At 37.0% G+C, this 17213-nt stretch overlaps 3 protein-coding genes across 6 annotated transcripts in view; all 3 read left to right on the top strand.

The window, feature by feature from the left end:
- Window positions 1-17213, top strand: part of rab34a (RAB34, member RAS oncogene family a) — a 626412-nt gene that overhangs the window by 8705 nt on the left and 600494 nt on the right. The gene's annotated exons all lie outside the window — the stretch shown is intronic.
- Window positions 85-4423, top strand: srsf1a (serine and arginine rich splicing factor 1a). 3 transcript variants are annotated; one of them, NM_213015.1, is given in 6 exon segments: window positions 127-144; window positions 262-481; window positions 1590-1804; window positions 1916-2088; window positions 3027-3175; window positions 3252-4423. In NM_213015.1, coding segments are annotated over 5 exon segments (735 nt in total). In that variant the 5' UTR covers window positions 127-144; window positions 262-290; the 3' UTR covers window positions 3259-4423.
- On the top strand, window positions 5738-10412 carry dynll2a (dynein, light chain, LC8-type 2a). The gene is made up of 3 exons (NM_200099.2): window positions 5738-5931; window positions 9079-9215; window positions 9327-10412. Exons 2-3 carry the CDS (start codon window positions 9084-9086, stop codon window positions 9462-9464), a joined length of 270 nt encoding a protein of 89 aa, NP_956393.1. The 5' UTR covers window positions 5738-5931; window positions 9079-9083; the 3' UTR covers window positions 9465-10412.

Genomic DNA, 17213 nt, shown 5'->3' with positions numbered 1-17213 from the left:
TGTAGCCGCTCCACTCCCCGCCGAGCCTGTTTGTTCAGATTCCTCCGCGGCTGGTAAAGCGCGCCCGCTGAAGAGGAAGCGACCGCGCGACTTCAGAGGAAACACGCTCTCGGTGTGCGCGTGCGAGCGGTGCTTCAAACAATAGTAAGTCTCTTTGTTTTAAATCTAATGTTGGTTGCGGTTTATTTACCGTATTTCGCGAGGCACACAAATAGCCGTTGTTTATCAGACTCGAAAAGCGTTGTTTGTTTCTCTGTTCAGCAGGAAGGTGAAGATTTGTCAGTGCAGAGATGTCCGGTGGTGTGATCCGCGGCCCTGCTGGAAGCAACGATTGCCGCATCTATGTGGGAAACCTGCCGCCCGATATTCGCACCAAAGATGTCGAAGATGTGTTTTATAAGTACGGAGCCATCCGAGACATCGATCTGAAAAACCGACGAGGCGGACCTCCATTCGCCTTTGTCGAGTTTGAAGACCCCAGGTGGGTGAAACTGAACCTTGAGCTCGTAGCCTTTAGCTAAGCGGCTAACTTAGTTTGTCCGTTTGTTTCAGCGTTACCCAAATTATTTATAAAACTTGTCACCGTTAATAAACGTGTAACGTTTGCCAACGCGTTTTTACAATCTTCGCATGCACAGTAGTGTTTTTGTGTTGCTACTACTTTTTGTTTTTATGCTAGCAAGCTAATATTAGCTTAGCCGCACTCACCATGTTTTCAGTGACCAATTTGTTTGTATAAACATGTTAATTGTTTACCGTCGTGCTGAGGGTAGGTTTTAAAGCTTAATTAAAATCGAAAAATTCATTTTATTTATAACTTTAAGATTTCGTCTTTATTAGTGTACGATGCCCCTTCTGGGTTTGGATATGGAAATTAGCTTTGTAAAACTACACAAATGACCTCTCAAGCTTGATTCAAATGGGCTGTAGTGAAATTTTGCTGAAAAAAAATTCGTGCCTTCTGCATTAGTTTAATGTCGGTTGATTTGCTTTAATTATATTAAGGGATTTAACTAGCTGGTTAGATTAGTAGTGGCGGATTAGTTACCGTTTGCAGCTTAACTCTTTAGGACACCTCTGAGTTTTTTTTAATCACTGATTTAATTTTTCTGAAAATAACTACAAAAAAAGTACTATATATAAATATATACATACACACACACACACATATATATATATATATATATATATATATATATATATATATATATATATATATATATATATATATATATATAGTTGTATAATAAAATAATTATATAATATATAATTATTGTTTTTTTAATGAAAATTATTTTAAAAGTTGGAGTTAAAACGCCATGTTTCTTTGTGTACAAATTGTTTTTTTTGGCCTAAATTTAAAAAAAAAAAAACTTCAGAAAAACTTTAGAAAATTCACATGCTTGAGTAAATTTGTAGAAAATAAACCGTAAAAACAAACAGCCTTTCATTAAGTCCACTTCACAATTTTAAGTGGGTGTTCATTGGTACTTTATTCTGCATTCTACCGCCTGTTCCGCTATTATGATTTGATTGCAAGAATTTCTGCATTTGTTTTTACAAGTTTTCCTCCTTATTGCTTCCTTTAGAGATGCAGAGGATGCTGTTTATGCTCGTGATGGCTATGACTATGATGGCTATCGACTTCGAGTGGAATTTCCTAGGAGTGGACGAGGAATGGGCAGAGGAGGTTTTGGTGGGGGTGGTGGAGGCGGTGGCGGCGGAGGAGGAGGTGGTGGTGGGGCTCCTAGAGGTAGATATGGACCCCCATCCAGACGTTCAGAGTACAGAGTAATTGTTTCAGGTAAGATAGAATAACAATTAGGGCTGTGTTTCATTTATCAGCCCAGCCCTAATCACAAGTTTTATATTAAATTCAAGAGGAATTGAGTTTTATTTACTTGTTTGATCCCAGGACTTCCACCAAGCGGCAGCTGGCAGGATCTGAAGGATCACATGCGTGAAGCAGGTGATGTATGTTACGCTGACGTTTTCCGAGATGGAACTGGTGTGGTGGAGTTTGTTCGCAAAGAGGACATGACCTACGCCGTTCGCAAACTGGATAACACAAAATTCCGGTCCCATGAGGTAGGTTTGAGATTTTAATCTGTATTTTTGGATATGCTTAGCATTGGGATGTTCTTAAGGTAAGCAAATCCCTAATGTAATGTTAGGAGAAACTACATTGGGTCCCACTTTATATTAAGTGGCCTTAACTACCATGTACTTGCATCACAATCAAGTGTAATGTTCTTAATTCACAGTGATGGTGATCCTGAGGTGGGGTAAGGTTTAGGCCAGATTTGATAATGTGGGTAGGGTGTAAGGGATGGGTCAACTAAATATGTAATTACATATAATTACAATATAAGTTCAATAAGAAGTCATGTTTTACATGGCTGCATTGTACCAAATTACTAATTTATAATTAAATACATTGCAACTATGGCCACCGACTATAAAGTGGAATGTGTGTATGTGTGTGTGTGTGTATGTGTGTATATATATATATATATATATATATATATATATATATATATATATATATATATATATATATATATATTCACCAATTGTATGAATAATAAATCTCTGTAGGTTAATAAATGAATTATACATCTATGGAAAAGAAATTAGATACTGTTTCTCTGGATTTGTGGTTTAGTTCTGTTTTTGAAACAATGTTTTAATATGTGATTTAGACTACATGATCAATCTTTTTAACTGAACTTTTTATTTTTATGGTAATAGTAATTCTCAGTTAAAACAATCTTATTCTGACCAATAGTTTTTGTACAAAGTTTTTGAATAACTTTCCCTATAAAAAAATTAGGAAATGCGCTCTCAATATTTTTCAAACCCATACCTAGTCAATCCAGAGAAACTGACCAAATAATTTAGTTTTAAGTAATATGATTAAAGCGAAACCAAAGATATGTTTGTTCCAGGAAGTCTGGTAAGTACAGTGAAAATGTTGGCCTATTTGTACTATGCACTTGCTCAGCGGAAAGTTCTTTGTCTGCCAGGGAGAAACTGCGTACATCCGCGTAAAGGTGGACGGACCCCGCAGTCCAAGCTATGGAAGATCAAGGTCAAGGAGCCGCAGTCGCAGCAGGAGTCGCAGCCGCAGCAACAACCGTAGCCGAAGCTACTCTCCACGCCGCAGCCGAGGATCCCCGCAGTACTCGCCACGTCATAGCCGTTCCCGCTCTCGCTCCTAAAGCGCTCCACTCTTCACCTCATTGGTGGAGCCCTTGAGTCGTTTTTGTTTTACAGTCTTTACAAATCACGAACCCCATGTTTTAATCACCCCCTGTTTCGTGAGACAGTTGATCTTATGAATGTTGTCTTTTTTTTTTTTTTCCCCTCCCTCTTACTGTTAGTTTTAAACATGCGTTTTTAACTGAACCCATTTTGTTTTTCCCCCCCATCCATTTTTTTTTTCAATACATAGTGGAAGTCTTTCATAGATCAGATCAAGGATTATGTAATGACTCCCAAATATTTTTGTAAATGCCATGTATGAAAGTTAATCATGGGATAGTGGGTTCCACAGTTGTTTTATGCTGTCTTCCTCTAGACGTGACACAGATCTGATGCTTTGTAATAAAGGATTACTAAATCTATACTTTGTTTCGTAAAAGGGTGAATTTGAGCACTAGAACAATCCTCCATTACTAATAAATACTGTTCTCTGCCTTCAGGGCATTAATTGGGTAACTGCAAAATTTAGATTACCAGGTGGCAGCTTTTTACTATTTCATTTTAGAGATGTACTTTTCAATCATAGCTGAGGTTGTGTCCAAAGACTTAAGTGTCCAACAGCATATTTGAATCGGTCTTAGTGTTAGGTCATTAGTCTTAATTTTAGTTTTGGCCTTAATGCTGTATGCATGTATCAAAGAAGGCAGGTTTGAGTGGATTTGATTCTAACTCTTTACCTCCTTTGTTTTGATTTTGCTGGTATCTTAAGGTTTGGATTGGAGGAGAGGCTCAGTGGATGCCGGATCATTGGGATCAGTACATAATGAAGATAGGATAGGGAATGCTGGATACATGGAACAGGATCAACTGCTCCAGGATCATAGGATTTTTAAGACCACAGTTCAAAAGTACTTCTCCAGCCCATAATTTTTATTTTTTATTTTTTCTTTACCTCAGTGGAAAATGTAGATGTTTTGGCCCGTCACATTTTTAACAGAGGAGCAGATGTTGGAGCAGTCTGTGGGGATGGAATCAACAGGAACAGAATGGTAAAATGAAAGAAATACATTTGGGATGGGGGGTATACTCAGGCATTTTTAGATTTACACTGTCCCAATGTGGACAGTAGATGTTTTAACATCACTAGCATTTTGTTTCTTTCTAGTTAAGTACTTTTTTTTCTTTTCTTGCCTAAATAAAGGTTTCATTGGTACAAAAATCAGTGTTTGATTCATTTACTTTAGGTTCTGCGTTATGAAAGGGAAAATATAAGTTGTGGTTTCACAAATGTTATATAACTGTATCCGCTTTCTCAATATTGAAATCAAGAGTTTTATGCAGGGTTTCTTTAAATCAGAGATGCCCAATGTAGGGCCCATGGGCCAAAGTTGCCATCCCATCTGAAAAAAAGGGGAGATTGATGGGGTGGTGGTTGCGACAAATGCCTTTAACAGAGATTGTCATTTTGATTTTAATGTAAGCTTTTGTTTTTTGTTTTACTGCTGAGCTACAAAAAGCCACCTAAAATGAAATGATCCAATTAAATGTTGTAAATGAAAAAGACTTAATGTAAATACTGTCACCTGACAGGACAATGCACAAGTCATCTGCCTGAAAATCAAGGTGGAGGTCGACTAGTGCATTCAGCATTGAACTCCATTGTTTAATAAATGGGATTTTCGTTTTTACTGTGTTAAGTAAAGCATAAAATGTTAAAAAACGACACTGCACTAGTTAATATGATTTAAAGCAACATTATTATGAAATTCCTCTTGGCAAATTTATTGTAATACAGTTTGGTATATATTTGGCCCACAACCCTCAATCCAGTTTGGTGTTTGGCCCTTTATTGGAAAAACTTTGGGCACAACTACTTCAGGTAAAATACTACTTTTTAGAGGACAAGATAAGAATCGGACAGAAAATAGCAAATATTTCAATAATTGTACTATTAAAAAACTGATAAAAAAATAAACTACAAATAAGTAAGCATGCTGTTATTTATCCTAAAGGTTGTTTATGAGTCCTAAATTTATAGTTATTCCCATATTCTAGTGATTTTAATGTGTTGGGACATTTTATGGAGCATCAAGTACACTACCAAGATTTACTTAAACTTGCATCTATAAAGCGTTATTTTTGCAACAGTTGTATTACATTAATCTTGAAACTAAAAAGTGGGCAGTTTAGACCACTAACGTTAATTCAATAAGGCTACATTCACCTTCTCCATATATTTCTATTAATTGCCAAAAGCAATGAGTGAGACCCTAATCTAAATCATTACATTTCGTACATTTTCCACGTCGAGTGTGTGGGAGAGGCACAACAGATAAATGACTCTAACCTTGCAATAAGTGCTTCTCTCATTGTGAAGTGTTTTCATTATGAAGGTCCTCCGAGTCTAATTTAAGCTATTTTCTGGCCTACACAGTCCTGCATGCGTCTAACCAAACAAGCCCATTTCCCTATGGTCTCCGGTTAAAGATGCATTGTGGGATGAAATAAGATGCTGGCAGAGGGGCGCAGGGAGCGGCTGGTATGCAGCCAATGGCGAGCGCTGTGTAGGACGACATTGTGAAGAGCCAGGGATTTTAGCGCGGGCACCAGTTGGCGTTTGACTTGATCCTTATGTTCCTCTCATAGCGTCAAAGGGACACCCGCAGAAGACGACGAAAGCGACTGATTTTGCATCGCAAATTTATCTTGCCAAAATATTGTTGACAGGTGAGTTGACTAGTTTACTGTCTTGAGTGATCCGCGTTAAACGATCATGCGTGCGTTTTGAGCTTGACGCTATTGTTTAAAAGCGTTTAAATTGCGTTCATTGCGGGACGTCGTAGTCGCGTAAGTAAACCGTGTGTTGGACTTTCTGAAATGGAGACGCTAGATTGGGAACTGCGCGTGCACCTGAGTTTCATTGATTGCTGGAGCATCAAACGCGCACGCTGTGAATGGAGGTGTGTGACGTAGCATTCCTCCATCCTGACCCGTCAACGACTTGATGGATGAATCCAGATGTTAATCTGTCGACTGACAGTATTGCATATATGGTCATTAATTGGCAGCTAACGACAAACTATGCACCTGATTGTGTACAGTTTTAGTAATGCTAATGAATCGTTATTAAGTGTGTTTGTGTTGGGTTTTTCTAAGTTGCAACTCGAGCAAAATTTGACTGGTGTTCTGGGCCTAGAGTATGAAAATATGGTCCTAAATACTGTATTCCACCATTGGTACTGCTAAGATAATAGTTTAATGTGCTTAAATAATAGGTTAAACTTGTTTTCTGTGTATTAATGATCTGCAATTATTTAGCTGCTAGTGAAACTAAAGATTTGGATGTGAATCCCAGTATTAGCATTTAAGTTAACCAAAGTAGATTTATCCTGGATGTTGCTGGATATATTTTAAGAATGATGTGACCCCACTGTTGGTATGCAAATATGATTTTATTTACCTGCTAATAAAGTTTATATGAATGTGGAACATATATGTGAATCAGTATTGCTAACAAACGTGTTTTTGTAGTGTAATTTGATGCATCCAGCAATAATAGTACGCACAAATAATTTTAAGTAGCTGCTATTGGAATTATCAGGGAGTTTGGACTACATCAGATTCTTTCATTTACTTTACCTTCACTAGTTCAAAAACTGTTTGACTTTCGTCCTTTTGTTGAGCACAAAGATGATATTTTGAAAAAAAGCTGGAAAGATGTAACGTTAACCACTGACTTGTGTAGTATTTTTTTTTTTACTATATTATATATAAATGTATATAAATAAAGGTTTAGAAATGACTGAATGTGTTAGTAAATTAATTTTTTTTTTATTTTGGTATGAAACCATTTGGTTTGTTTTTCTGGGCCCTATAATATATGCAGTATATGTGTAATTTAGTTAAGTACCAACCTAAATACTGTAATACAGATTATCCAAATGTATACTTTTCATTTGGAGTTCGACAGACCACATGGTATTGTGTACTGTTCTATATCACATTGTATGTGTTGTCTATACAATACATATGTACTATAGTACATCTATACTTGCTGTAAAAGAATTGTATTTCGAGTAGAGCTGCACAGTATACTGTTTCAGCCTCTATATCGCAATGTGATCATTTGCAATAGTCACATCGTGAGTGTACACGATATTGAGTCTGGATTATAAAAGAGAATTTTGCAAGGTTTTTTTTTAAGCCCCGTGTCTTTGTGAGGGTTTTTAAAGCATTCAGGCATTAAAAAATGTAGTATTTGTTACTTAATAATAATTTTATTGAATTGTTTTAATAAATAAAAACTATACATTATTTTATTTGATTATTCAGTTACTGTAAACCTGAATACAGTTCCCTTTTGAAAACAATATAACGCTGTTTATTTAATTTGTATAATTTTCTTTATTGAATTTACCCGTGCTTGTAGGTTGTTTTGTTGTAATTTCTGAACTCTCCTACAGAATCATCCCAATCAATCTAAAACTTAAATTTTATAATTATAAATTCCACACAGTGTTTCAGCTCATCTCTCGAAGTTGTATTCAAATTGTAGAAAATCACAATGAGTAATTTTTCCAATATCAGGCAGCCCTAATTTTGAGGACAATTTGATTTTGTCAGAGTTATTAAAACGTCTAAAAATAATATTTCTTATTGACGTGCTTCTATTGAAGGTGTTAATGCAGTTGGATCATATTTATCCAAGTAATGCTTGTGAATGTAAATTATTTATACTGCATTTTTTTATTTACACATATATTTATTTACCCTAAAATTTTGCTGTAGTATAATTCTATATACTTTGATCTGTATTGCCCCTCACGACTGTAACCGTTTCCATCCAAAAATGCAAATAAAATTTATGTGCAAAACTGGAAAGATGTGCGAATAAAGCAACATTTCCATCCAACACGTCAAAGCTAACATAATTGTCAATTCTTGTTTAACTGGCGCCAAATATCAACTGCGTAAATCCTTTTTTTTTTTCATTTAATAACTTGCCCCTCAGAAGGCAATCCTGACACTTGATTCTCGAGGTCATTATTAAAATAATAACACCAATACTAAAATGGTTAAGGCATTTTAGAATGACCAAAACATAATTTCAGATGTATTACGGTGTGCCTGCTGGTTTATCCATTTGCACACATTTTTATCATCACGACAACAAAATCATATGACCATTTTTTTCCGGTAAAAGTGTTTCCTTCGCAGTTTATGCGCATCTTATCGAATATGAAGTTTACCCTCAGTTATGTGCATATGTTTTTTTTTATAATGCACATTTAAAAGTGTGTGCGCACTTTGGCATTTCCATTAATCGTTGTTTTTTAAAAAAAAAAATTTTATGCGCATATCCAAAATGCGCATAAATATTGGTGGATTGAAACATAGCTAATTTAGTATGCCCTGCATTATATGCAATCATTCCAGTATTGGTGTTGTTAGCTAAAGAAGGTTTATGATTCTTCCTAACATGTATATCAAACACAATTTTACTTTATTGACTATCTACAAACGATAGCACACATTAGATTTGAAGTGTGTGTGTCATTCACATTTAAATTACTTTTTATATACAGGAGATGAGTTGACTTCAACAGAAGCTGTAATTTGAGCACCATTTGACTGTCTTTTGAACCTGCATTAATGGTATTTAAATGCAGCCCTCATTGACTCTGAAAATGGACTAAAAGACCTGCTTGGTTCTCATGAAAGTATCAAGTGTCGTTTAAATTACCTTAACAAATCCGATGGTCTCCGTTGATGGCATTCGGTCAGGAATGTACCTGGCTTTGTCGATTTAAAGAAAGGGCTCACTGTGGTGTTAAAACAGGGGTGCCTTACTGAGTTGCTTTCTACATTTTGCAGACAACATGACCGACAGGAAGGCTGTGATCAAGAACGCTGACATGTCTGAAGACATGCAGCAGGATGCAGTGGACTGTGCCACGCAGGCCATGGAGAAGTACAACATCGAGAAGGACATTGCCGCATACATCAAAAAGGTGAGTTTGCCGAGATTTGACCCGTATCGTTATCGCCGACTCCAAGTGTGTATTTTTGTCACACTCGCATTTTTCCGCTGAGCTCAAGCAACATTTTGTCTCATGTTACAGGAGTTCGATAAGAAATACAATCCGACGTGGCACTGCATTGTGGGAAGGAACTTCGGAAGCTACGTGACCCATGAGACGAAACACTTCATCTACTTCTACTTGGGCCAGGTGGCCATTCTGCTCTTCAAGTCTGGCTGAGTCCTGACCCGGAGCAGACCGATCGAATGTATCTCCAATGAAGACTGTGATGCACTGGTGGCTGACGTCATCTTCTAATATTAAACGAGACCATACCATGACTATGCTGGCTGTGCACAACTGCATGGATCATATCCCATACTACTTGTGTACATGTTGCAGTTCAATATTTGCTTTTCATTAGAGGCTCCGAAATGTTTTCGTTTATGGTCCTTGCAGGTTTTTTCCTAGCACATGCGTTGTAACAATTAAAAAAAGTATGATTAAAGAAAGTCAGATCATGTAAAGTATTGACCAGCACATACGTCTGCTATAAATGGATCTATTTTTGGTGACTTTGTGCTGTAATATATTGAATGCCATGCGCTGTATGTCATATTTGGGGGTATTGGGTGGGTGGGGGTAAGAGTTGAAGCACATTTGGTTGTATGGGGAATTGTATAGTTTTGATTTGGAGCGTTCTCCTTTTCTAGAATGTTTACCTCTACTGTAAATGTAGATTTTTCTTTTCATTCAAGGCTTATGAGGTCGTGTGAGGGAACTCATACTGACTATTTGAGTATACAATGGACTAGGTGTGTGTAATTGGGAAATGAACATATAATAAAGTTTAAGAGCAGAAATGTGTTATATGTAACTCATATTACAACATACTAACTTCATTAACATCGAGTCATTTTCATGTAGTCGTCTGCAGAACAAGTTTCTGAATGTAAAGTAGTTTAGGTGGTTGCACAACACTTCTTTCCGTCTTCCTGTCTGCTGTTCTGCTATATCAGAGTAGATTTATTTGTGTGTGGGTGTCTGTGGCCTTTTTTAAGTTCTTATCAATGTCTGCTCAATCATATCATACGACTGTATATTTTGCACATAGCATATATGCCCACTCAGGTACCGCCAGTGACAAAAGCGGCCTGTCAGATTCATTAAAGCGTGTGATTGAAAGTCTTTTGTGTTTGTCCATTATGTATATTTTATGTGTGCCTGGGTTGATGTTTTGTCGAGGCCTGCAACGACCATTATTATTGTCTGCCAGTTTATTGATGAACCACGAGAGGGCTCTATTTCCTCGTACAACATTGAGGCCTGCTGTCCGCCGGGTGATAGAATGGTAACATGTACTATGGTGAGATCAAACGTCTATCATACTTGAATAAAACCAACGTTTAGAATGTTTTTGTTGTCAGTAGTACATGACAAAGATGAGGCAGAAGTCCTAATGAAATCTAAAGCCATGACGATTTAACACGACGATTAAAATCTAGGTCCAAAACTGTTTTACCGCCATTAAAAGGGAAGTTTGTCTGGACAAGTTTGAATTGAAATTTTCGGACAAAGTTGTAAATGTGCTATTTTAAAGTTTATATGGATAGATAAAACCCTTTTTTAATATTACAAGTCTAGTTTCTTTAACTTAAATTAAGTCCTGGTAAATATGGTCTTTTTTAAGAGGAAATCAAATGTATGTTTTTGCAACCAAACACAACCAGAACGTTTTGTGAAAAGGAAAGTTCAAGGAACAGTGAATATAATAGAAGATTCTGTTTGCGTAAAGAAAACACTGGTTTACCAACAACAGTGAATGTTCTTGGTTCCAGAAACTGATGTTATCAGAACGTTCTGGGAACCGAAAGTGTTTGCTGGACAAATCCTATTGAAACAGTCTAAAACAACAATTAAAAAGTTGCTAGTTTAAAAACCTTCATTACTGAGTAAATAAAGCAATGCATTTACCTACGAAATTATATTTTGTTTCTTCAGGAATTTAAATTTGTATTTTTTATTTTTTTGTATTTCAACCAGAACATTTTTTTAATGCAGTCAAAGTGCATTAATGTAGAATCTTAAAGGGATAGTTCACCCAAAAATAAAAAGTCTGTCATTATTGACTCACGCATGACTATTTTACATGTTGGATGGATATAGAACAGAATGTTTTAATAATATCCATGCCTGGTTTCCTTCATTTCAATTAATTCATATTTATTTTGATCAATTTGATGCTTACCTTAGAATTACTTTGTAAGTAAGCTGCTTTCTTTAAACTTATGTATTCAATTAACGTTAGCTAATACAGGTTGAAAACTAGAAGCCTCATTAGCAGTTATTTCTATGGGCCGCAATACACCATTAAACAGTATACATTTACGTATGGTTATTTTTTTGGGAAAATAATGGGAATTCTTATTATTGTTATTTATGTTTTTGTAACCAAAAACTAACAAGAACAAGAAGTTTTTTTGTTTTTTTTTGTAAAAGAGCGTTCCAAGAACATTTGTTCTATCTTAGAGGTTAAGATACTCTAAGATTCTCTGTTTGGGTAAAGAAAACTGAGAATGTTCTGGGTTCCAGAAACTGGTGTTCTCAGAACTTTCCGGCAACCAAAATTGTTTGTTGGACATATCCTATTGAAACAGTCTAAAATAACTATTAAAAAGTTGCAACGGATTCACCTACGATAATATATCCTGCTTCTGTAGGAATTTTAATTAAAAAAAATTTCTTGCAACCCAGAGCATTATTTTTTTCATGCAACCAAAGTGCATTGTTGTAGAATCTTAAAGGGAAAGTTCACCAAAAAAGAAAAATTCTGTCATCATTTGCTCACGTAAGACTTGTTCCAAACTATTTTTTTTTTATTTGAAGAATGTTGAAAATCTATAACCATTAACTTAAATATTATTTACTTACATAGTATTTGTATTTTTCTACTGGATGTCAATGGTTGTAGGTTTCCAACATTCTTCAAAATATTTTTATTGTGTTGAACAGAACATAAAACTCAAACAGGGTTAGAACAAGTGGAGGATGAAGGCAGAATTTTTATTTTGGGGGTTAACAGCCCTTTTTGTCAGAAATTGCACACTTGTGAACGTCTACTATATTCTACTTATTGTATCCAAAATGTTGTATATTGTGCATATGAGCTGAGTATGTCAGAGTATTCAAAAACCAGTAGAGAAGCAACATGGTGACCTGCTGCAGCTGAGATTTTAAAGTGCATATTTAATGCATACTTAACAATCTCACGAGGCCATGGGAGAGATTAAAAAAACAAAAGGAAGTGAAGTAACGCAACGGATGCAACTGATGTCGTGGGGTCATTGCATTTTGTTCGGAAATTAAAATTGGGTTGACGTCAATGTCCAACATTCAACCTAATATTAACCTCAAAATCAACATCTAATGATGTTAGAGCTTGGTGTTGTGTGGATGTTTACCCCTATGATGTTTATTAGATGTCAGATTTTTGCTGCCATACCTGACAAATAAATGTCAGTATTTGACATCAATATGACGTTGGTTTAAGATGAATTTTGGTCACTTTCCAACACAACCTAAAATCAGCCAAATATCAGCGTCATTTGACGTCGTTATTGGACATCAAATTAACGTCCTTAAACGCTGGCTAGACATTGAATTTTGGTCACCTGACACCACAGCCTAAATCTAACCCTAATATGAACGTCTTATGGCGTGCGCCTGCTGGGCAATAACTAAACTTACGTTTACACACATCCACAAATTACATGTAAATGCATCAGCTTTTCACAGCTTCAAGGTTCATGACACCCCCACTTTTGGTTCAGGTCCACCTCAGAATTGTTTCAAAAGATGCATCATAATGGGCGTGGTGCTCCGCGAGCAAAGGGCAGGAGTGGGCGTGGCCAGCAGAGGAGGGGAGAAGGAGGTGAGCGAACAACTGTTGTCAGTCGGTTGCAAAATGAGACCCAAACCATGAGGAGATCCATGATTTATAGTTTACAAAGTTAAAATGCAAAGAAATAAACAGTAATTTAAGCCCTGCTACATTTGTTATTCGTAATTTCATTTACAGATAACCACAATTTATATAATTATAAAGATAATCGTGTTTATATAAACACTGTAGGATTTCTTCCTCAATCCCCGGGTCTGAATGCAGATTCAGTGCAGCAGGTTTCTTGCCCTGTCTATTGTAACCATTAGCCCTGCTGGTAATCTGGAGGATTTAGGCAAACACAGCAGCACAGCGATGTGTCTAAATGTAAACCAACTGATAAAAGACAACTTCCGCCATTCTCCAATCCTCGTACTGCTCTCCCGAAAAAAACGCTTACAGCACACACACAGCTTTGCTGTATCGGCCCTGACAGGATCGCGGGGAAAACATGCAACAAACCCCATGGATCATGGAAACAAACACATAAGACCCTTCATGAATGGCTAAATGCTGTGTGCTGTGGGTTTGTGGACGCGTCTCACCCAGTCATCACCGTAGGATCTCACACTCACAGCTTTGCACTGGCAGGCAGGTCTGCTTTGCCTTTGGAAAGCACGTGATCTCATGAATAATTAAGAAGCCGGCTCTTCTAATAGGAAAAGAAAACTCCGCTATGAAAGCTCAAAATTAGCCAGTTTTCCTCACATTTAAAGCTGACAGGTGCTAACATTGTCTTAGCTGATGCTCAACACACACATATCTGTTCAAATCTCAAAAAAAAGTTCAAAAAAAGTACTTAAATAATCTTTAATGCTCACAAGCCACTACTTACTACTTTTGAATACTTTAGAAAGGGCTACTTTTTACTCATACTTTAAGTAATATTTACAACAAATACTTTTACTCTACTCGCACTACATTTTTAGGCAAGTAATGGTACTTTTACTTAAGTATGATCTTTCGGGACTCTTTCCACCACTGCGCCTATTCATTACCATTTGTACAGTACAACCACAGCTCAACTACAAACACCCTGGCTAAACTATACCTAATATAGCAAAAGCATTTTAATTGTGTTGTTGTTTTGCTGCAATATCGTCCAAAAGTTTCTCTGATATTGTGGTGTTGTTGTAGTTGTTTATTTTGCACTTCTGCCTGAATTCTGAGCATGACACTGTTAACCTGCCGAAGCTAATCATGTGAATTCAGATACCAATCTCGCCTGAAGAGTCTTTCGGTTTCTTTTACAGCCCATTATGTGTGATAAGATGTGCTGGAGCATGGCTCTTTGTTTTTCTCCTCATTGGGATTTTATGGCTGTGCTAGTTTTGCAAGTTTATTCCCAGACGGGTAAAGTGCTTTGGAAGGGCAGGTCTTGGGTTCATGGTTGTCGTATTTGCAACCATAACATTTTGTCGTAAGATTTTAGATTTTATTGACAAAATGCATCAATAGACATGCATGCCTTGATATAATTGTATATAGTGCTCAAAAAATAAAGGGAACACTTGGAGGTACATTGTGTTTTAGTGTTCCCTTTATTTTTTGAGCAGTATATTTATCTTAAAGGTGATTGTTTTTACTCTTAAAAGAGATTCTCCTGAATGTTCTGCCTCATTTCTAATTGCTGGAAAATACCCACCATCCAGTACCTTCAATCCAGTTATGTGAACCACAAAAAAGTGGCGATATGTCTTTTAATGCAACTCCCCATGGTCCTTATCAAGATTGCATAGTTTTCATGGTGATGTCAAGAAGGACCTGTAGTATTTGTAGGCTGGAAAGGATAAGACAGACAGGATTTCCCCTGCAGTTAATGATTTCATCACTTCTTTTATTAAAAGAGGCTAATTATGATGCTCTCAGCTGAGGCAGAAGAGAAAGTGGAAAATTGATTTGGTATTTTTAAAATGTATTTTCGAAAGAAATCTCTCAAAAAATATAATATTGTGCGATATTATTTTAACTTATAATGTAAATTATTCCTGTGAATTATTATTATTTATGTTAATTATGGTTAATAATTATAAAACCAACATACTGTTATACTACATAAACGTGTTATTCTTCTGTTTTCTTCTTCTGTCTTCTTCTTCTTAGACTATTTTAAGAACGCATCTCCTTCTGGACCATTCATACTACAACCCCCAAACTATTTCCAAACCTGCAAACTACACTGAAATAAGTTGCTATCGTTTCCAACTGATCTGACTTACAAAGAAAATATGGAAAAGTACCATTGACTTAACATTGGAATGAACTTTGTGACCTCATAACTTTGACCAGCTTTCATAAAGACTTAAGTTTGGGCCCATTTAACTCAGACTACCAATCTGCCAATCACTGATGATTTTTCTAGCAACCACTTACGGCACCCTAGCAACTGTCCCATAGACTTTCATTGTAAAAACTGCCACTGACTTTACATTTGACATAAAGATAACATACTGATTCATACTAGAAACATACTAACATACTAGCAACATGCTAATTCATACTAAATTTATTCTAACAGCATGCTAATTTATGCAAAAACATGCAAGCAACAGGGTAATTTGTACTAGAACCATGATAATTTAATGATAATGTTAGCAACTGCCTAGAAACCACTCAGAACATCTTAGCAACCGCCCATCGACACTTAAGCAGCCACTCAGAACACCTTAGCAACACCCTAGCAGTTACTTAGAACACCCTAGCAATGTCTTAGCAACTGCCTAGCGACCACTCAGAACACTTTAGCAGCTGCCTAGAAACACCTTAGCAACCACTCAAAACACTCTAGCAACCACCTAGCAACACATTAGCAATTACCTATAACACCCTAGCAATGCCTTAGCAACTGCCTAGCAACCGCCTAGCAACACCTTAGCAACAACCTAGATCACCTAAGCAAAAACTCAGAACACCTTAGCAACCACCTAGCAACCTCTTAGTAACCACCTAGAACACCCTAGCAACTGTTTAGAATGCCCTGGCAACCACTCAGAACACCTTAGCAACCGCCTGGTTACGTCTTAACAAATTTAAATCAAATCCCTTTTATTGTCACATCATCCGCAGCACTTGTGCTATGATGAGTGAAAAGCTTAGGTGCTGGCTCCAGACAGTACAAAATACAGATAGTGCAAATACAAAAACAGTGCAAAATACAACAGCATACTCCCACCACACGTCCAGCAGTTCGCACAATCCTATGTAGGCCTTTGCGATTGCTGCTAGTGCTATTTCCATACCAGGTGGTGATACAGCCAGACAGGATGCTCTCCACAGTGCAGGTGTAGAACGAGTGGAGGATGTGGGGGCTCATTCCAAACCTCCTGAGGACAAAGGGGCATTGTTGTGCCTTCCTCAGCACTGCGTCTGTGTGAGCAGTTCATGTCAAATCCTCAGCGGTGTGTACTCCAAGAAACTTGAAAGTGCTGACTCTCTCCACTGGTGTCCCGTTGATGGTGATGGGGGTGTGTTCTCTCTTCTCTCTCTTGAAATCCACCACCAGCTCCTTGGTTTTGCTGATGTTGAGTGAGAGTTGGTTTTCCTGACACCACTGCGTCAGAGTATGCACCTCCTCTCTGTAGGTCGTCTCATCATTAACTGTGATTAGGCCCACCATCGTTGTGTCATCAGCAAATTCAACAATGACGTTGGAGCTGTGTTTGGCCGTACAGTCATGTGTGTACAGGAAGTACAGGAGTGGGCTGAGAACACAGCCCTGTGGAGCACCAGTGTTGAGGATCAGTGTGGATGAAGTAATGTTGTTCATTCTGACCTACTGGCGTCTACTTGACTGGAAGTCCAGGATCCAGTTTACATTTACATTACATTTAGTCATTTAGCAGACGCTTTTATCCAAAGCGACTTACAAATGAGGACAAGGAAGCAATTTACACAACCAAGAGCAACAATGAATAAGTGCTATAGACAAGTTTCAGGTCTGTAAAGTCTAAGAAGGGAAGTATTAGTAGTATTAGTTTTTTTTTGTTTTTTTTTTGTTTGTACAGTTAGTGTGATATTCTGAGAGGCAATTGCAGATTAGGAAGTGTAGT

Source organism: Danio rerio, chromosome 15, assembly GCF_049306965.1.
Source record: "Danio rerio strain Tuebingen ecotype United States chromosome 15, GRCz12tu, whole genome shotgun sequence".
NCBI classification, from domain to species: domain Eukaryota; kingdom Metazoa; phylum Chordata; class Actinopteri; order Cypriniformes; family Danionidae; genus Danio; species Danio rerio.
The sequence above is the reverse complement of the archived record's forward strand: the minus strand, read 5'-3'. Positions and strand labels throughout refer to the sequence as shown.

Excerpts from the sequence above, each read along its gene's own strand:
- srsf1a (XM_005157415.5), top strand. The coding sequence starts at position 291 with ATGTCCGGTGGTGTGATCCGCGGCCCTGCTGGAAGCAACGATTGCCGC. Across the intron at positions 482-1,589 it reads GTCGAGTTTGAAGACCCCAG|AGATGCAGAGGATGCTGTTT; the intron begins GTGGGTGAAACT and ends TGCTTCCTTTAG. Across the intron at positions 2,089-3,026 it reads CAAAATTCCGGTCCCATGAG|GGAGAAACTGCGTACATCCG; the intron begins GTAGGTTTGAGA and ends TTTGTCTGCCAG.
- dynll2a (NM_200099.2), top strand. The coding sequence starts at position 9,084 with ATGACCGACAGGAAGGCTGTGATCAAGAACGCTGACATGTCTGAAGAC. Across the intron at positions 9,216-9,326 it reads TTGCCGCATACATCAAAAAG|GAGTTCGATAAGAAATACAA; the intron begins GTGAGTTTGCCG and ends CTCATGTTACAG.